Genomic DNA, 19,916 nt, shown 5'->3' on the forward strand with positions numbered 1-19,916 from the left:
CACTCCGCGCGGGCTCCTGCGCGCCGCGGTTGCCTCCCGCCGCCCATGATGTGCCTGGAAAGCGACGGCTCCTCCGGCAGCAGCCCGGGCTGCGGCGGGCGGCTCCGAGCCGGCGACGAGGAGGAGGAGGAGGACGGCGAGCGGGGCTGCTGCGGCCGCGGCGCCGAGGGCGAGGTGCAGACCCTGTCGGGCCGGATGAACCCGCCGGCGGCCGCCAAGAACCCCGAGCGCCCGGCCGCCCGCCACAAGGCGCCGAGCCTCGGCCGGGCCCGCGTGGCGGCCGCGGGCATCCTCAGCGTGGGCAACGTGCTCAACTACCTGGACCGGTACACGGTGGCAGGTGAGGAGGACCCGGCCCGGCCCGCTGCCCGCGGCCTCCCCGCCCGTGAGGGGCGCCGGGCTCCTCCGCGGGGCGCAGCCGCTCAGGCGGGGCAGGCACCGGGGAGCGGGGCGGCAGGCTGCGGTTGGCGCCCGCCGCGCGGACCCTCGCGTATTGTTCTCTAGTTTGCCCGAATGTTATCGCAAATAAAAAGCGGCGTCCTTTGTTTTTCTAGGCTTGGTGGTGGAGTACATCTTCTTTTCTTTTCTTTTCTTTCTTTTTCTTTTTGGAAAGGACTGATGTGGGTAGCGCTGACAAACGCGGAGGGCACTTTGTGCGGTTTCGGGGACTGATGGGAGAAGCGTTATTGATCTTAGGAACAGTATAAACGCGGTGGGTGACAGGTGCAGCCGCTGTCAGATAAACACAATGCGCTGGGAAAGGGGGGAGATGGGATCGCGTTCACTTCTGTGTCTTTGGAGGAAAATCACGCTGAAGCAGCTCACCTCTGCTTTGTTTTGCTGAGTCCCTCTAATGTGGAAAACCAGGCTGTCCTTTAGTCCTTTCCAAGGAGGGTCCCTTCCCTGCAGAACTCGCAAGTAGGTGCCAACAGAGCTGCCTGATAGTTCTTGCTGGCTGGCGGGGGGTGATATGCAGAAGCAGCAGCACGGCAGCCGCAGTGCACTTTGCAAAGTGTCTATTTTCTTGAGATAACCGTTTTAAAATCATGTACTCCCTGACAGATGCACTTCACCAGCTGCATTGCATGAAAGGCACTATGTGCCTCAGTGATTAGCACTACTGTGAAGCTTGGTTTTGAAACAAATGTGTGTTAGGATGCTTACTGTACAGTCCCTAGAGGGGACTCCTCATTTATTCTTGTCAGGCAATAACAGCAGGGAGGAAAATGATTATTGAACTTTTGCTAATTAGGAATGAAGTAGGCTTGTTGATATTCAACTGTCTTATGTGATTAAAAAATAATACATATTCTGTGTTTGGTAATACTGATAATTCTATCTTCAGAGTTTGTAAATGGACTTTGTGCATGCATAAATTTTGCACTATGCATATAGATATTTTAATCTCTAGGACTAAATGCAGTATTAAACAAATCAGCATATATGTTTATACTATATTAAAATAATGTATGCTTGTAGGGCAGTAAAAGCGTGCAAAGGACATAAATCTAGTCACTTGTCAGAATAAGTTGGCCAGGTTGGTTTTGTTTTGTTTGAGATAGGGACATTGGGAGGATTAGAAAGAAAATTTAGCTACCACAGTTGCTGTGGCTTTTTTACTATTACTTTTAGATAGGGCTTGCTCTTTAAGAAAATGTAAAGGCCACGTCTTGGGAGGTATTGCGTATTCATTTGATGCTAAGCATGCTACGGGAGGATGCTTGAAGATGCAAGGACTGAAGGATATTGTAGTTTGCTCCTGCACCCTCAAATAGGAATCTCTTTGGAAGAGAGAATGACCACAAAGAACTGTATTTCTCTAGTACAATGAAGGCTTCTTTTTCAGGAAACTACTCCCTCCCGACACCCCCAGGTACACTCAGTGTTTTTATATATTAAAAAAAAAAAATTCATTATCTTGTTTATCCCTTTGCTGTAGCAGTTTCAGCAAAGAGCCATGTCATCTAATTTTTCTGCCCGCAAGAGCAGAAGGCATGGGATGCTCTGACAAGGGAGGGAGGAATTATCTTCCTTTGTGGAAAGACTGCAAAGTGCCCGACCAAAGAGAGGATACAGACTCCTGCCTACTGTAGTGTGGTATCATCAGTCCCAAATTGTGATTGCTGGTATTCCTAGGAGAAGCTCTGGTTTTGGTGTGGCCAGTAATTGCCCTGTGAAACTTATCTGTTAGCTTTCTGTTTGATATCAAATGTTTAAGATCAGACAACAGACTTTCCTCTGTGGCAGGTGGGGGGGAATCAAATTTTGCACAATATTTTTGTGTTCTGTCAGTCAGTACTTATTTTTCAAACTAATGTCTTATAAAGTGCAAATCCAAAACATGGAATAATTTAAATCCAATCTGATAAAAAAGCTGTGGTAATAAAAATCATGTGGCTGTTGGGCTCAAAACTGACTTTTATAAAGTGTTCTTTAAAAGCAATCTTTACTTTTATATTTTGAGTTTCAGTGCATGCTTATGTGATGTGCACTTACGTATGAATCAGGCTAGCGTTTGAATATTCAGTTCATGTCTCAAGACTGGTAATAATTACAGAATACAGCTCTTCAGACCTTCAAAGTGCTTTGCAAATATGAATTGTTGCAGCAACATAATAAGGGAGTTTAACATTAGCCACATTATGGCAGGGGAAGTAGAGTCTAAAGCTATGATTTACCTAGGCCAATGAACTGTTGTGAGAACTAGATCTAATTTCTGGATTCAGCTATTCTCCTGCTACTTGAAACAAGTGTTCAAAGAGCAGTGGGAACCAATGGAAATTGGTTCCTCAGGATTTGCGTCTAGGGTGATCCCTCGTGTGAGTTCTCTGACGTCAGATAAAAATTGACCTTTGTCATTAACCTTTCTCTTGTTGTCTTATGAGAGTCTCTCTATCTCACTTTTTTTTTTTTTTTTCAATAAATGAAAGCGTTGGGAGCTTTGGGAGTTCTTCCTGCTGTCAAATTTAGTCGAAGCAGGTCAGTGGCCCCAGAAGTGATTAGTAGGCAGCCGACAGACAGACATAAGCAAACAGACAACATAGTTGTATGGGCACTATTCTACACATACACTTTCTATCAGATCTTATTTTAAAACTTACTGCAACCATTTTGGCCTTCCTGGTCACCAATGTGTGTTTTTAAAGCAAAGTTGCATTTAATCAGTAGAAAAGAAGAAGATGCATGGAGTTCTTTGTTGGAAATGTAATCCCCTGAGCATTTTCCATAATTTTTTAACATAAGTACACAGAAGTTAGATAATATGTATCCAGTCAATGCAAGGAGATCTTATGTAATAAAAGGAAAACTCTAGGCTGACCTCTCCTATAATAAATCTTGCTCCTTATTGCTAAAAGATATTCCAAAAAGCAAATGTGATGTTTCTTGGTGTTTACACTCCTACCTCTGAATATGAGGAAATTGTGTAGAATGTGTCATTCTTGGGCAATCTTTTTCAGGTGCAACAAATGAGGAAGTAGCTGTCTGTTTCCCTAGTTTTGGTTTCAATGACTCCCCAGTAGGGATGAAACGAGTTTAGGATGAGATGTGTCTTCCCATATTTGGGACATTGCATGATAGAAGTTCAGTGCGGTTTCTGATATACAGGGCATATGCAGCTTCATACCTGAGCCTAAGTTACAACTCTTTTGTGAATCCGTGATGGAATGAGGCCTCTGCCAAGGAGGCAGAGTGGCCTGTTTCCTGCAGTTTAAGAATAATGTTTTTCCAATAGTTTCAAAATAAAAAGCCCGAGCAGTAACAGTGGGTCTTTCAGTAACGTCTTTATGTTTACCCAGTGCTGGAAATTCCCAGTTTGTATGGGGAATGTCAGAATATAATGATATTTGAGAGAAGCCATCCCAAACAAAAGGTTGGAGTGCCTCTGCTGTGGATCTTCAAAAGAAAAGGTTGAAAACACTGTGCTGAGCATTACTGTCTTGAAGGAAAATGATCCTCTGCAATTTTCTTAATGGATCTTTGATCATACTGAAAACAGTTGCCTGTGGAAAAAGCATTCTTTCAAAAGCTGTGATATTTTGCTGCTATTAGGAAAGGAAAGAGTAGGGCAATGGGAAAACTAATGAAACCATAATAGATCACTTCTGAAACTGCAGGACAGCATTCCAGCCATCTAGTGATGCTGGGACATATCCTCTTCCTTAATGAAGTTTTGGGGAAAGTCATCTTACCTTCAGAAGCTTGGAATGTGGTTTCATAATTATGTCATGAATGACCTTTTACTGTGCCTGCTGTTGGCAATGAAAATAGTCTTGCTTCATTAGGGTGTCACCTCCACCTTCTAATTCAGACGCTACTTCCTGGCATTTCTGTAGTGCCTTTAATTTAAAGGTAATTATTTAATTAAGCTGGAGAGCTACCAAGCAAAGTAAATGAGTCTTACAGACCCACTACAGAAGGGGAAACAGAGTGGTAGAGTGTCAGTGACTTGCCCATAGTAATGCAGCTAGTGGCAGAGTCTTGCCTGGTATTAGTCCACCCTTGAGGTTCTGTATCTCTGTGACACAAAGTAAGCCATAGCTTTCGGTCTGCTGTTTTTGTCTTGTAAATGTCTGTAACTTGCTAATAACCATATTTGTGTTAATTAGCCTCTCATTACAACACATAGTTGCAAATACCATTCTTTGAAGATACTTAAATGCAAATGATTATTGAAAGTTGAAAGTCAAGTTTAAAACTATGTAACATAAGCTATAACTGAAGGATTAGGAAAGGTTCAAAGCTAATTCTTAAATGTAAAGACATTCAAGAGTTAAGCCAAAACTGCTTTTTATTACTTCTGAGTTCACATTTGAGATAGTAATATATTACCTTATAAGCATATTTCATACTGAATGATCTTCATGCAATCTAAGAGCTAAAACATGCAATGCTATAAAGAGACCCCCTTATCCCAATTGTAACGAGACTATGCTCAGTGCTTATAGTTTGAGGGAGGAAACCATTAAGCGGCAGGGCAAGCTCTTCATTTTTCACCTCTTGTTGAGCTAATCTCAATCTTACTATTACCTAGGACTCATCTGTGGAAGGAGTGCAATTTTGGAAAACATTAGAAGAAAATATTGACAGATCTTACTCTAGCCAGCAGTATTGCTAGCTCGTGCAAGGCACATTGTTATTGCAGTGAGGATTTGCAAATGGACAACAATGGTTTCCTTGAGAAATAGGTGTTACTGGCTCAAAATTTGAGAAGCACTGCACTGTGAGCAAAAGCTAGAAGGACAAACTCACGTATTTCACAAACGTGCAATAGAAAGCACTCTGCAGCACGATTACAAGGACCATATAGCATCATCTAGTTCTCCACTGATGGTTCTTCCCCTGTGTGATGGCCATTATTGCATAGTCAGCTACTTCCTGTTTGCTAGCTCTTATGAGAATTGGTAGGATTTGATCCAGAGAATTTTACATTTCAAGTGAAGTCGTCTTATGTTTAATCATAGTATTCTTCTTCCTTGTGACATAGTTTGCCAGATAGTTACTATCTTTGTTATTACATGCAGATTTTCCTGTTTGACTCCGAGATCCTCTTTCATGCATGTTGATTAATTTTATCCCCAAAGCATCCAAGTCATCATAGTCTGTGAATGTGGCCTTCATTATATAGAGTTAAGACTCATAAATATTGAGTGTGTTCTTAAGAATAGTGTGATAATGTGATTAGTCCCTTGATCTCTGAGACTGTCAATACCAGAAGCCATGTACTAAAGCTTCTATGCTCAAAAGTGTAAGAATTTTATGATCGTTCCTTCAAGATTTTTTTTTAAACAGCATGCCAAGCTGTGACGGGGTTAAATTCCACCAGTAGACTTGTTTTTAGTTGTCCCTTAATATTATGCATGTATTCCTTATTGCTTCTGGTAGACTATAACCCAGAAGCAATTAAACTGCACACTAGGTATTAGTTCTACAGTCAGTTTGCCCTGTTTAGGGGTATCATATTAGAAGCACGCACTGCCTGTATTTGCTGAATGATAAATCTGTTCTCAACATATAAGTGAGATCTTAAAAATTTCTTGGAAAATATTGTTTACTTATAGACGTCTAATGAGATGCATATGTACATGTAGGAGATTCTTTGGAACAGATTGCTGGTTATTCCTCAGCTTGAATTTTATTTTATTTTTTTCTTTTCTGAAAATAGTTGCTTGGATAACTATGGCAGGACTATGTACGTTGCCATTTGGTTGCCTGCCTCATACAAAGACCTCGAGGTACTTCATAACTGTTAATAAAGGTTCAGGTTGCAGATTCTGGACATTCAGTGGAAAATCATAATGTTATTTTACAGGCAGCAATTAGGAAATTCAGAGATCAGATTTTTCACTGAGCTGCTTGTTTGCAGCATCATTGCTTTATTAGTCTTACAGACCAGGACATCATAGTGCAGCTTCTAGTGAAGGAGGTGGTGCACCCAGGGTCCTTATAATCTAGGTGTATTGAGAGAGATCAGACAGCTGTAGGGTGACAGATGGGAGAGTCTGAGAAGACAAGATCCAGTATTGATTAGTGTGACGGACCCTAGCTCCAGCAAATTAGCTTATACGACCTATTTGGTAGGCAGCACAGCCAAAGACTGGATGACGGATTTCAAGGAGGACAGTGGTATCTTTCACCACGTGTTCACAGAGAGGATCTACCAAGTGTGAGGAGCATCACGGGAGAACATATGAAGTTGTCTGTCAGAAATGGGCAATGGAGGATGACACTTCTGTCTAAGAATTTTCTACAATTTGGCACAGTGGATGTAGGGTGATGATTGTTATAGAAAAAATAACCTATGCTCAAAATCAGGTCTGTGAAGGACCTGTGAAATGCTTAAGGTACTGTGAAAGTTAATGAGAGTTAAGCGGAATGTGCTTGGGCTGAGAGCCCAAAGAGGTATAAATGAGGCGTCCAACTCCTGCTGATTTCCAGAGAAATTTGGATACTGAACTTGCTTGGCTCTCTTGAAAATTGCGTTCTTGGAGAACTGATCTGAAATTATTGGTCTGAAAGTCAAACAGCAGATCTGAGATAAGTAAAGGCAGAATCAAAAAAAAAAAATCAAACAAAAAGCCAAGAAACAAAAATCACCAGGACAAATACCCCCCAACCTTAGTTCTGAGTTCTAACTATTAGAACCTCCCTTTGGGCTTTGCACTATTAAAATAGTTCACCACGCTATTCATAGAATGACTACTTTACTTCAAATTGGCACACACAATAGGCATTTCTTACACTCTTTTTTTTGACACATCTGTTTTCATTGTTTTGTGGGTGTTTCTGCCTTGTGTAACCCAGCTACTTCTCTAGAGTTGCAGGGAGAGGAAGTGAAAGGAAGGGAACACTAATTTCCATGCTTCTTGCCGTGGTATAAATAACCAGGAAAGTGAGAATGTAAGGGATGCTGGATGACTAATGGGATGTAGAATCCTTCACCTTTTAGGTCATAACTTTGGTCCTATTCCCAGTCAGGAGTGGCTGAAAGTTTCCTTTGGAGGGCTCTTAGACTTATTCGGGACTCTGTGGTGGTCTTTTTCATGATGCTTCTCATGATGCTGTGTGCTTCACGAAAGCCTCTGCATAACCTATGGCTGGGAACCATCGTGTTATCTCTCAAAATATGAAATGACAGACAAAACCCCTGAGTTCTTCTGTCAGGCTGATCCTTTTAGGCATCAGTGAAGCATGCTGTGAGGGCAGCATTGCTGCTTTCACCCATTTCGTGCTTTGTATGTTTTTGAGGGAATAAGTATCAGTCATCCCTCTCCAGAATTGTTAATCTTCTACCAAAACTGTAATCGTAGAACAATTTTAAATGAAGAGAAGGGAGAGAAATACAGAAGAAAAACTCGGTCATGTTCAGCTTTATGCCTTGCCAGACCTCAATTCAGCCTTCAGCGGTATGAATGTACCAAGCTTATGTTGTTGGTGAACAATATTGTCTCCTACTGTTTTTTGTGAATACTTTTCCTATGCTTCTGCTGGTGGCCAGCAACTGCAGTGGCTGAACAGAAGAGCAGAGGGAAAAGATCAGGGTTAGACAGGGAATAGCTGCAGTAGCAGCTTGGAGCTTAGCTGGAATGAGAAAAGCACATGGTGGAATGAAAATCCTTTTAACCTTGGCATGTGATGAAGATTTTCTTATTTTAAGACTTCATTGAACCAAAAGTGCTGTAATCCATTTTACTCCTTGTTCAGGCTTCTACCAATAATTATGTAAATAATAGAACACAGTTAATTATTTCTGTTTCATAGTTTGCCATTTTCTTTTATTCCTTTTAGACACATTGTTATTACCTTAGAACATGAGCCCTGTGTTCTTGGCAACATGGGAAAAACAGGAGTGGGTGAAATGACAGACCCAACAGGACTCCTGTTTGCTTGAAGCCTGCAGGGCTTAAATTAAACCCATCTGAAAGTTAGGTTTGATTCAGATGGCTGCCCTATGATTTGGTGATCTGCTTTCCCTGCCTACTCTCATTTCAGAGAGATGATCCTTTGGGAAAGTAAAGCAATGCAGATGTGAAGAAAGGGTCTTGCCCCATTGTTGATCTGCAATTTTCATTTCCTTCTGTCAGCCACCTATTTATTTCATGATTTGTGCCTGTGTTGTAGTGATGACCTTGCATGTTTTGTATATATGCTGGTGTATATAGCTGCTTTAGCAAAGTTGTGCTACCAGATGTGCAGGTCTGGAAGTCTGCAAACAGCTGTGTGCTCTTATTGTGTACCTCGTCAGTGGGACATTTAATTTGAAGATGTGAGACTAACGAGATATTGATTTCCTGCATATTGATGCTGAGATCACCCAAAAGATATTGGATTCTCCTTTTTACATTGCTAGTAGTGTTGTTGGGCTGTTTTCTCCAACAGGCTTATGCTTGTAAACTCTATTCCGGCTAGATGCGCTGCAGCTTGGCTGTCCTCAACGGCACAAGTTAAATAACTTGATGTGACATGGGCTGACCAAGATGTACTGTTATCCAGGCTTTAATAATTGAGGAGGTTTTTGTATGAAATGTTGGTTATGGAACACTGAATTGGGACTGTTTAAGCAGTTTGGATCAGGGATCAGTTTTGTGCAGTTCCAAGCATATTGTCAGCACTAAACAGTAATTAGTATAGAATTGCAACACTATTAATAAACATTAGCTGTGTAAGTTAGGAAATGAACTATGCAATAAGTTTAAGGAAAAATGATTACTTCATTTTTTTTCCTAATACACTAATGTGGCTCCTAAAGAGTTTTCAGTGTGTGTGCTTGTATGCTAAGCTATTAGAGCTCAAATACAGCTGCAGCTATACTAATCTTAAAACATTTATAGTAGTCTTGCTATTTCTCCTAGCAGCCAGAAATGCTGACTAACTTTAAGGATAACAATCTTTATATATTCAGGAACAAATGCCCCCAAGGGCCGCTGGTGACAGCTACAATGCTCTGATTAGAACTGAGAGTTCCTGATCCGCTCAGTCTTGGAAGTATTAGTCCCTTCCTGATGGGGAAGAGAAAAGGGGGACAGAAGCAATGTACTGTGATACTATCAGGGGATGAGAGATGACATCTCTTTGCAATTTTTAAGGATTTTGTAGCCCGGAGGTGCTTTTGTCCCAGTAGCAGAAATACCAATAGGACATCCAAGGAAGAATGCTTGGAAGTGCAAACACTGATCTTTCCATGATGTTTTTGCTATAATAAGATACAGAAAATAATGAGGTGTGGGTTTCTAGCTGTTTGTTTTGACTATAATAACAACATACTGAGATTCCAGAGCTTCTGATGCTCAATATTAAGCAGTGGCGCTTGGGACGCTAAAAAGTGTGTGTGTATGCATGTGTGTGTTCTCTTTCCAAGCAGTATTAATGCAAAGGAAAATTCCCCCCTCAGATGAGATGAATCCTGGTGTTTCTTTCATCTCTGTTTGCATACAGATTGCATAAACAATTACACAGTCCCTAGTAAAGAAAATCTTGAGTCACTAGTCAAAATGTGAGTGTGCTGGATGGTAATTCTGGCCAAAGATTGTATGCTTGCCTGCAAGTACTCCATACAGTGACTATCTTCTGCCTTTTACTCCTCTCCTTCCTCCCCAGCAGCCTTTTTTAGCTGTTAAGGGAATGACCAACTTAAATTCATCTATGTCTGTGTTCATTTAATCTACTTTTTATATTTATGCAGATGCTGGGTGCTTATGAGCACTTTGTAACAGTTTCCTAGCACTTAGAGTGCTGTGTGCTTGCCAGCTCCATGGAGTGCTCTGAACTGTACAGAAGTAATGAAAAAGCAATAAAATAAATGAGTTTATTTCTCTTACCTATTTTTCATTACAGCAGTGTCTTGGTAGCACCGCTACAGTTTAGGGTCATTTGCCATTTCCTTCACAAAACCTATATTTTTTAGGTAACCATAATCACACATTTTACTTGTTGGCAAATTCCACCTAGGTATAAGTGTATATCACCTGCAGCTGTTTTGTAGGCTTAGATATGTGACCAGTTTTGGAAGCTAGAACACTGTCTTAGATGTGACCTCTCATGGAATTGGGTAGACCTTTCGTTTCTTACTGAAATAAATTTTAAGTCACTGGGATTGGGGCCGCTGGAGAAATGGGACATCATTCTTGATCAGAAAAATCTGTATGTCTCAGAAGTTACAGATGCAGTCCAGGGCTAGCAGCTGTGCTTCTTGGAGCTTATTTCTATTGAAAACACACTTGTTGAGTCATTGCATGCCTTTCCAGGGATTCTTACTCTCTCATACTGTGCTTCAGTACAGTACTCAGATGCCAAAACACTTTCCCAAGTATGGATAAGGTTACCTTTATGCTCAAAGGTAAGTGTGTGCTAAGAGACATGTGAAATTAAGGCCCATTTTTGGCAGCTATTCATGGTGTGGTTGGTGTATTTTAAGTCATTACAAAGCTACCAAAACAAAACAAAAACTTTTTGGACTGTGGCTTGAGAGCGGTTCTAACAGTAGCTGAAGAAAAGAGAGGTAAATCACTTTTGCCTGGTGTTTCATTGCTTTTGTGAAAATTGTTCTTTTCATTTGGAAATGACCCATAATCTGTAATGCTTCTGCATTCTTACTATATTCAAAAATATATAATGTTATAAATGTCAAAAACTGTACGTCATTGCAAGCTTGTATCTGCCTCACAAGGGTACATTTAAATTGTTTGCATCATTGAAGGCCATTTTACATATCAAAAATAAATTAGCAGTAGAGCCAACATCAGAATAAAGCTTCTTGAATAATAATACATGTTATGTGAGTGTCTGGGTAGAGGTTTCTATCCATAAGCACAGCCAATACAATCTCAATCAGTATTTATCCTTCTTGAGTTAAATAGTTGGTCAAGCTCTATTAACTCTCTCTTTGCATTTTCTTTGTGAATACGAAATATATTCAGCACCCTTTAGCAATTACTGGACTTAGTAACCCGAAGATGCTTGTTTTAATTCACTGGATGGCTTCTGCAATCGTATTGCAAGCTGTTTCAATCCTGAGTGTGAGAGATTTCCTATGTGATTGCTATGTGTAGTAAGAGGCTTGTGTCTACAGAACAAGCCCAGCAGTGGAAGAGTTCAGTCTTTGGGTAGTCATGGACATTCAGCCTCTCGTCTCCATGTAGAGAGAGCCAGGAAAACAACAGGTAGGATCAGTCGTGATGTGGCTATCATGAGTTAGACTTAAATGAAGCTGGTAAGAAAACCTATTAGCAGCACAGTTTTACCACTATTTTCAGCTTTTTCCTATTCCACATGAATATGGTTTGCTTTTGCATTTTTTTTAATCAATACTATTGACATCATACAGAAGAACATCACTATGTTTGCAGCTTATGGCCAAACACGTTGACTCCAGTTGCCTCTGCTAGTGTTGAGACTTAAAGGCAAGAGACCTAAAAGATAGATATTACAGTCATGCAAGAAGTTTCTATTTAAAAAAATAAGTTTGTAAGTATGGTGGTTTTAAAATATATCTGCTCCTTTATAATTATATACTTTAAATATTAATGCATATAATTTTGAAAGTATAATTTAGACTCCGGTAGGCAGTGTCTTGACAATTTTAAGGCACGTTTAAAAATATATATATACCTAAATATCTTGAAAAGAGCAATTTTCTTCTTTAGAGATATTCTTGGGTTTAATCTGGAAGGGTTGATCCTAGACGGAACTTCTTATTTTATTGTTTTAAATCTGGGATGCAGTAGTGACTGAATTGACTTGCCTCATAAAGAAGCAACCCCAGGTTGCCTCTGTAAGGATTCGGGGCTCAAGGCAAGCAAGAGCAATGCTTTGAGCACTTCGAGTGACAAGATGCAGTTAGTGTTTCATGGCAGTTCTTTAAGGCCTGGCGTTACAAATAATTGTAGCAGACAGAGTCGTGCAGGTATTTGAGCTCTGCTTATGCATAGAGTGGTAAAGGTTAATGTGTAACTAGAAGTAGGGGATGTTATAGTGTAGCAGCATCTTTAGGAGCCAGACTTTTAAGTGTTCCCCAAGAGACAGCTATGGTAACTGAGGCACCAAATGCAGACTTGGTAGTAGGCTGAAAGCGTGTAACGCTTGCAAGTTTGTGTGGGTGTGCGCGCCTGCGCTGCCCTGTTTGCACATGGATTGCAGGCTCTTTTGCTCTGTGGTACATTTCTTTTAAAAGATTAGTTTCTCTTTAAATCTGGGATAGTCAAAACTGCAGTCAAAATTGCTATGCAGCGTGTGGTTTGCTGAGAGGAAAGCAAGTAATTTTTTGCCTATCAAATGATCGTGCCATGTCAGCTGGCTGATACCCCTGTAATTTTGCTGTGGACCACTGTTCAGAAGCCCTGCTGCCGCGAATGCAGCTGCATGCGCCCCTTTAAGTTGAGCATGGGTGCTTAGAGGGTCTGTACTCTTTCTTCCCTTCTCTCCCTCTCCCAGACTCTCCCGTGTGCGTAATCAAATTAAGCAGTGGCACAAGCCCCAGCGGAGAAGAGCTCCTCTGTTAGAAAGCTGTCCCTCCAGAATTTGCACACAGATTTCATCATTTGCACCTGCCATTGCTGGCTACTGATCTGACCTTGTGTGCCAGCAGTCTGCACTAATAAGTGTTCTCTGTTCCTTCTATTTCAATTAATAGTTCTAAGAACACTTATCTCCTTGCTAGTCTTGTCTTTGTCCATAAACAGTCTGCGTTATATTTTTACAGGCTCTCATTTTCCAGTGGATGTAATGAAAGCTAGAAAGGGCAGCGTTATGAGGTTTCTGTTAAATATATAAAGAAAGGCAGCAACCCCAGTCACCAGCAGTCAGTATCAAGCGACAGCTGTGCAAGGATGCTGGGTCATTTGAGACAGTAGCCGTCACTTGTGGAGCACTGCAGATTTCTATTTGAAATCTAGCATAGGTTGGTAAAAGCCTCTCTTGATGTGTTTGTTCAGACCTCTCGGGCCATGTGCCTTCTGCAGAGCGCAGGGCTGCTGCCGTTCCCCGCGCAGGGCCCTGTGTGCCAGGCACACCTGCCCGAGCAGCTGCGCTCGGGGAGCAGCAGCGAGGTGCAGCAGCACGCAAGTGTGAAACGGCCACTGGGCTGCGAGACTTGCCAGGTCTGCCTGCTCTGCACAAGTCCTCCCGTCATGTTGGCGCTGATGAGTCCCGTGGATTCAAACCAAGAAACGCTTTTTCAACACGGAAATTTGAAACTGTTGCCTCCATCAGTGCCTACAGGATATTTCCTTGTGTTATGAAGCCATCTCATTTAAATGTCCTTCATGTCAAAGCATTTGTTTGTTTCCATCCAGATTCCTAATGTTCCCTGCAGACTTTGTATCCGTTCTCTCTTTATTATTGAAAATCTTTGACACAGCACTGTGCAGTGGAGCTTTCTAACAGGCCTGCTTAGACCGCGGAGCACACTGTGACACTTGCTTTCCTTTGGGGTTCACTGCTGCAGCCCCCTTGTTGTGGATAACTTGCATGTGATGCTTTCGTTTGGGTGGTGGGTGTTGCACATCTCACTGGGGGGTGTTACAGAGGTAACTCTGCCCATAAAAGGGGGGCTAGCGGCATCAGAATTGGAGTATGTTGTTAGAACCACGCAGGGTGCAGCGTGCCTTGTTGCTTCTGTTACTGTGCTGTTAAAAACATTAGTCACTTTAGCTGCTCAACATCCCTTATTAGTGATTGCTAAACGAAGTTACTTATGTACAAACAAGCACAAACAATGGAAAATATATGAAGTATGAACCCTTTCTTTGTGCTTGGGTGGGAACATTCATCTCACTTCGGTGAGGAATGTTCACTTCGCATTTCCGAACATTGTATTCAGCAGATGAGCAGTTTCCTCTTTCTCCTTCAGCTTTTGGTTTCTCCTTTGGAGAAAAGAGCTGAGCGGCAGTGCTCAGATGGCACTGTTAGAGTAATTATCAAAATGAACAGGCAGGGTTTTAAATATACTGTTATGATTGGGGGGGGGGTTGGGGGGGGCCTGGCTTTTTTTTGTTTTTCCACAGCTCATTCTATTGAGATTTGGAGGAGTAAGAGTCACACTAGGAAAGAGTTGCTTTTTGGCTTTAGCAATGTCCTCGTCTGAGAGAAGACCCAAGCATGCAAGGAAAATTTCAGAAAATTCCCCAGCTGACATCCTTCTCTCAAGTGGCACATTTGCAAAGATTACGGAGATTTTCATGTTGCTACTGAGTTTTCTCTCTGCTGTGCGATTCTGGCGCTCGTTAAAGTTGCTGAGAGAAGCCTCCTTGCACACACATGGGCATAATTTCACACAGCCTAGGGTAATGAGAGTAAATTATGGGGAAACTTTGTTCCTAAACAGTTGCTCTCAGCCCGATTTCACAGAAACTTTAGCAACACAACAAACAAATAGAAAACCTAAAAAAAAAAAAAGAAAAGAAAAGGAAAAAAAACCCTTAAAAATAGAGATGAGGTTAAAAGGAGACTGTGTCTAATTTTGTTAGCATTGTGGTCCTAATTTGTTGCTCCTGGTGACTTGAATTCCTCACAGATTGCTGGTTTGTCTGCAGATCTGTAATTCCCACATGCTGTAATTTTGCCCTTAGTAATATTGGCCACTGGCAACTCCCTCTTTCTGAGCTGGAATTTGGAGTGTTTTAAACTCCTCAGCATGGTCTTTTTATGTTTAATCTAGATGGAGACTCTTGCCTCTCTGAGAGGGCTGAGAAGCTCTGAGGAGGTGGTGATGGCCAGGGTGCTGGGTGTGGAAGGTGCACGCTGCATGTGCGCAGAAGGCGCTGGGATGTTGGCTGTCAAGAGAAGTTTGTGTTCTTGGATAGCAGTGTAAGCTTCCAATACAAGTGCGTGCCAGAGAATCGGGCTGCTCTATTTTGGGACGTTTCAAAGTATAAGATCAAGAACTGCTGCAGGAAAAACTGAGATGTTTGCTATAAGTAAATTTCACGCCAGTTAATGGAACTTTATGCTAAAAACACCACATACAAAGATGCTTTAAATTCCAGATATTTTGAGATTTCTGCCCAATTCTGAAAAGGATTTTTGATACTTTTTCAAATAGTTATGGATGTGTTTTAACAAATCTGAAATGCCTGGGGAAGGATTTTTACGCTGTACACTGATTGTATATTACTTCCATTCACAGTTGGGATTATAGCTAAGGACTATTGGGCTGTGTTCTGTGCAGATGCATAACAAAAATGACTGTCAGGAGGACATGGATCATCTGTGCCATGCTTTTTTGCGCTAAGTCTTTCACTGGTCTTTCCTTATTTATACTAGGGATCTCTCTGCTATTGGCAGCCCTCAACTGATAGGGGCTGATCACTGTTTCAGAACAAACTAGTGGGATTCTTCATGGTTAATGTGGAGCAGGAGAAAGCTGGGCCCAAGCGGTTTGCAGAGGGCACATGTGGGGCAGTGGCAATGCTGCAGTGCATTTCTGTGCAGTCGCTGGTATAGCAAGAAGGCAAAAGCATATCCTGTAATTTTATAAAAGAGGGAAAATTTAAGGAAAATGCTTTATTTGATAGGCTGCAACCATTTATTTTTCAAATGTGCTATGAAATAGTAGTAGTGGGTTGATATAAAAGACTTTTGATTATGAAGGAGAAATGTTTATTTAGGGTTGAAAAAGTTTTAGAGAGTAAATGATATTCATATCTCCATCAAAGCTGAGTAATGGGAAGAGTTTGTAAGGGAAATAGCCAGGCTGAGGTCTGTTCATTTAGTGTGAATGTAGAGGAGTTGCACAGTGCAACTGAGATCAAGATTAACCTTTTTTTTTTTTTTTCCCCCCCTCTTGTGAGAAAAAGGATAAGTAGAAGAAGGAATAGAGAGCTCAAGAGAGGTTTCAGGCACTGCCATGAGGTATTCCCTCTACATTATAGCCGAGTCCTAAGCTTCATGACAGTGGATCCTGTTGCAGTAGTCAGTGTGCTGTGTAGCTCTGCTGTATCCATGTAAATGGTGCTGGGAGGAGGCCTGCAAAGAGAGAAAGGATGGGGAGGAGGCTTAGTCATGTCAGGGGAGCATTAGCACATGAAAAACGTGAGCTGCCTGTGTCCCAGAGTGGCTGTTCTGCTGACTTGCAGGCTCCTAGGTAAAGGGGCCCAGCCTCTCTGAGTCAGCTTTCCCAGTTACTATAGTAAGGCTGTGTCTAACATATAAGAACTCCTCACATATAATCAATTCGCACCGTGATCCTGTAAGTTAGCTAAATATTATTAATATAATGATGGTGGTGATGATGATCTCTGCTTTGTGCTGGGAAACTGGGAACAGCAACGAGAAGAGGTGCACTGTGAAATGGCTTCTCGGAGACACAAAGACATCGTCATCTACCTGCTCCCGTTATTTTCAAACTGCCACAAAAACACGGATGCTCCCCTCGCTGCCTCCTGTTCAGCAAGCAGCTTCCCATGTGGTGAAGCACTGTGCTCCTGCAAATGAATGTGCAGTTAATTTGTGAATGAGTTGCATCACTAATTTCCTCTTGCACCTCTTGTTGGCAGCTGATGTCAGTGTGTATTTAAAACATGAAGCTTTCCCTGAATGGTGCTTGAAAAGAGAGAGAGAGAAGAAAAGGGGGAGAAGGGCTTTTAAGTAAAAATATGATGGATGACATTTAAATGCATGTACTTTGACAGAAATTAATGATGTAATTCAGAGCATATCAGTTGGTAGGAAGGACTTGGAGAGGAAATTGATGCAACCCGAAGCACTTTGGGAGGCTCAGGGATGAGTCTGTAACTAGCTGGACCAATGGAGACTAGTGTTTGGAGCTGCCTCTACTGAAATTACATGCTTGGTCATTTCTGAAGGTCGGCTTGAATATTTGTAGGCAGTAGCATTGTTAATTTTTTCTTCTAAGGAAAACTAGTTATTGTTTTCTTCAGGGAGGGGAAAGTAAAACAAAAATACACTTGTTATTTTCTTCCTCTTTCCCTTCCAGATGCTTTTGCTCCTCTCCGGCCATGGCCACGCAAGTGACTGCTTTGGCAGCTGGCTGAGGGAGCCGGAGCAAGTGGGAAAGGGCCGGGGTGGGCAGGTGGGAGCAAGCAGCTGGAGTGGGACACCTGGCTGATCAAATAAGAAAGGTAAACCAACGTAAACAGGCAAATAATTATCCTTTAACAGGCCCGATAACCACAGTAGTATTTTGGTAGTAAAGGAACAGGCTAAAGGTTTTACTGGGCTTGCTTAACATCAGTTAAGTGAAAAAGCGACTATGTGTTGATCAGAGTACCTGTCAGAATAACAGAAGTGATGCCTTGTTTTCTTGAATTCTCTCTTCGTTTGTCTCTCTGTCAGCCTGGGACCTTGTTGTCTTACGTCTGTGCAAGCTCTTTGCATTAGGAACTGTCATTGTTCTGTTTGTAAAAAATAGGGTTTCTGATGGGACCTGTTAGAAACTTGCACTCTACAGATAATTGCCACAACTGCAGCACCGTAATGAGCAGCCCTTTCCGTTTGCCAAGGAATCTAGAGATAAGTACGTCTGGATGTGATTTAGGTGTATGCTGGGCTCAGAGCCTGTTGTTTCTCTCTTCAGGGTTTTCTTCATAAGCATAAGGTTTTAAAGAGTATAGGTTCACAGAATTCAGTAACTGCAGTAACAGTTGCTGTTTTAAAGGAGAGTGCCAAATATCACAAGGGTGAATAAACTCACAGGAGATGGCAGTTCTTAAACCCTATTTCTTCAAAAGTTAAGACTGGTTCTGTAAGTGTTTCTTTAAAATGCCACAGCATGAGGTAGATTATATGGTGTTGTCAGAGGGGAAGCTAAAACAAGACAAATGTCTGCTGGCATCCCCCAAAAGAGCTTACAGTGGCCTTCTGTGGAGCTTCCGCTTTCCTTGCTGAAGTAGGCAGAAGGTTTCTCGTGGCTTTATCTACTTTCATTAACCTCCTCATTCAGTCTGTTTTCCGAGATCATAAGCTTGACCCTCAACTGGCCTGTTTCCCTAAAACCTGCTGTAAAAATAAATACTTAATGTCATATAAGCATAACATTAAGGTCCATTAGAGCATCTGTAATAGGAAATTGAGAAAGCTCTTGCAAAAATGTTTAAAAAGTTCTTGCAGTATGACTGTCATTAGTTTTGGACTATTTTCTTGATACTGTTGCTCCACCAAAGCAGAAATCTCACTCCAGCTGCATGTGAAAGGGTGTAAATATCACAACCAGCAATTTTCTTCAAACGTTTTCTTTGCATTTGAATGGAGCACAAAATAAGGCTTCTGAGCTGACAAGCAAACCTGATGATGGCTCTAGGAAAACACTTTTGTTTTTGTTTTCAAAGCAATTTCTGCAGTTTTTCTCCACTTCTCTATTGTACAATTTAGCTGAATAGCTGAATGCCTGCAGCACACAGCAGGATCCTTATGTCTGTGGTTGTTTTAAGCAGTCTTTTCTCTTTGCAGTATCTTAGGGTGCCTTGCCTGAGGTGGATACTCTTTCCCTCCACCCCAGTAAAGTGGCATTAATAATGATACTATAAAACTAGGGAGTTATGCAAAAAGGGAGAAGGCTGGAGAAAAATGGAGTATGGTTGCATTTGGCAAATGTCTTTGTCCTTTCTAACACCTGCTGGCCATCTTCTGTTACCTCCAAATATCTACAGTCATCCTCAGGGCCCTTAGAGCATCGGAAGACAGGAAACAGCAGTTTTATGTGCCCCCCACCTACAAGGAGATGAATTAATGGTTTTCTCTGAAATTCCAGATTATTTAAAAGTATTTGTAAGAGATTCCTCTTGGTCTAGGATGCCTTGCCAATGTTATTCTCCAAAATTATACTTTGCCTTACTTGTAGCAGACAGTTGATAGGAATACAGCTAATTAAAAAAAGAAATTTGAAGTTGTCAGTTCAAGACTGGATAGTGTTATGTGTATATTTTTAAATTGTGGTCACATAAAAGTTAAACTGCTGATTCTTGTTTCTGAACAGAGAAGGAAGAACCACAGTATTTGGTTTCAGTTTTAGTGTGCATAGAGTAGAGCAATTTTGATTCCCCGGAGTAAAAGTGTCATTGCAGAGTGTGAGCAATATAAGCAGGAGAAGAAAGCAAAACTGAATCCAATGCATGGAAATTTGAGTTGGCATGAAAGTCGGGTTTCTTAATTGAGGGAGGAGTGGTCCGGGTATTTTAGCAGCTGCAGGGAAAAAAAAGTTAGTGATCTGGGGAACAACTTATTCTGAATACTTAGCATCTTACAGTCTTAGGAAGTTCAGCATTTTAGAATTTGAGAATAATTTCAATTAGAAATCTCTCTTGGCTAAAATAGTGCCTTGAGAAAAGGACAGATGGTAAATCTTTTCCCATTTCAGTTTCCATAGTAAATAAATGGGCAAGGATGATCCTTCTGGCTACTAGCAGTGATATGCTATATTAAAAGGAGGCTAATTTTGTATGTATTTGCTACATGTCTTAGATTTC

At 41.5% G+C, this 19,916-nt stretch overlaps 1 protein-coding gene across 1 annotated transcript in view; it reads left to right on the forward strand.

Moving 5' to 3' along the window:
- Positions 1-45: 45 nt before the first annotated feature.
- The window catches only part of SPNS2 (sphingolipid transporter 2), a 124,576-nt gene continuing 104,705 nt past the window's right edge, over positions 46-19,916 (forward strand). The window contains exon 1 of the mRNA XM_026063708.1: positions 46-340. Coding sequence (XP_025919493.1) covers positions 46-340 — 295 coding nt within the window. The remainder of the gene's footprint in view (positions 341-19,916) is intronic.

Source organism: Apteryx rowi, unplaced genomic scaffold (genome assembly GCF_003343035.1).
Source record: "Apteryx rowi isolate R43461 unplaced genomic scaffold, aptRow1 scaffold_20, whole genome shotgun sequence".
NCBI classification, from domain to species: Eukaryota; Metazoa; Chordata; class Aves; order Apterygiformes; family Apterygidae; genus Apteryx; species Apteryx rowi.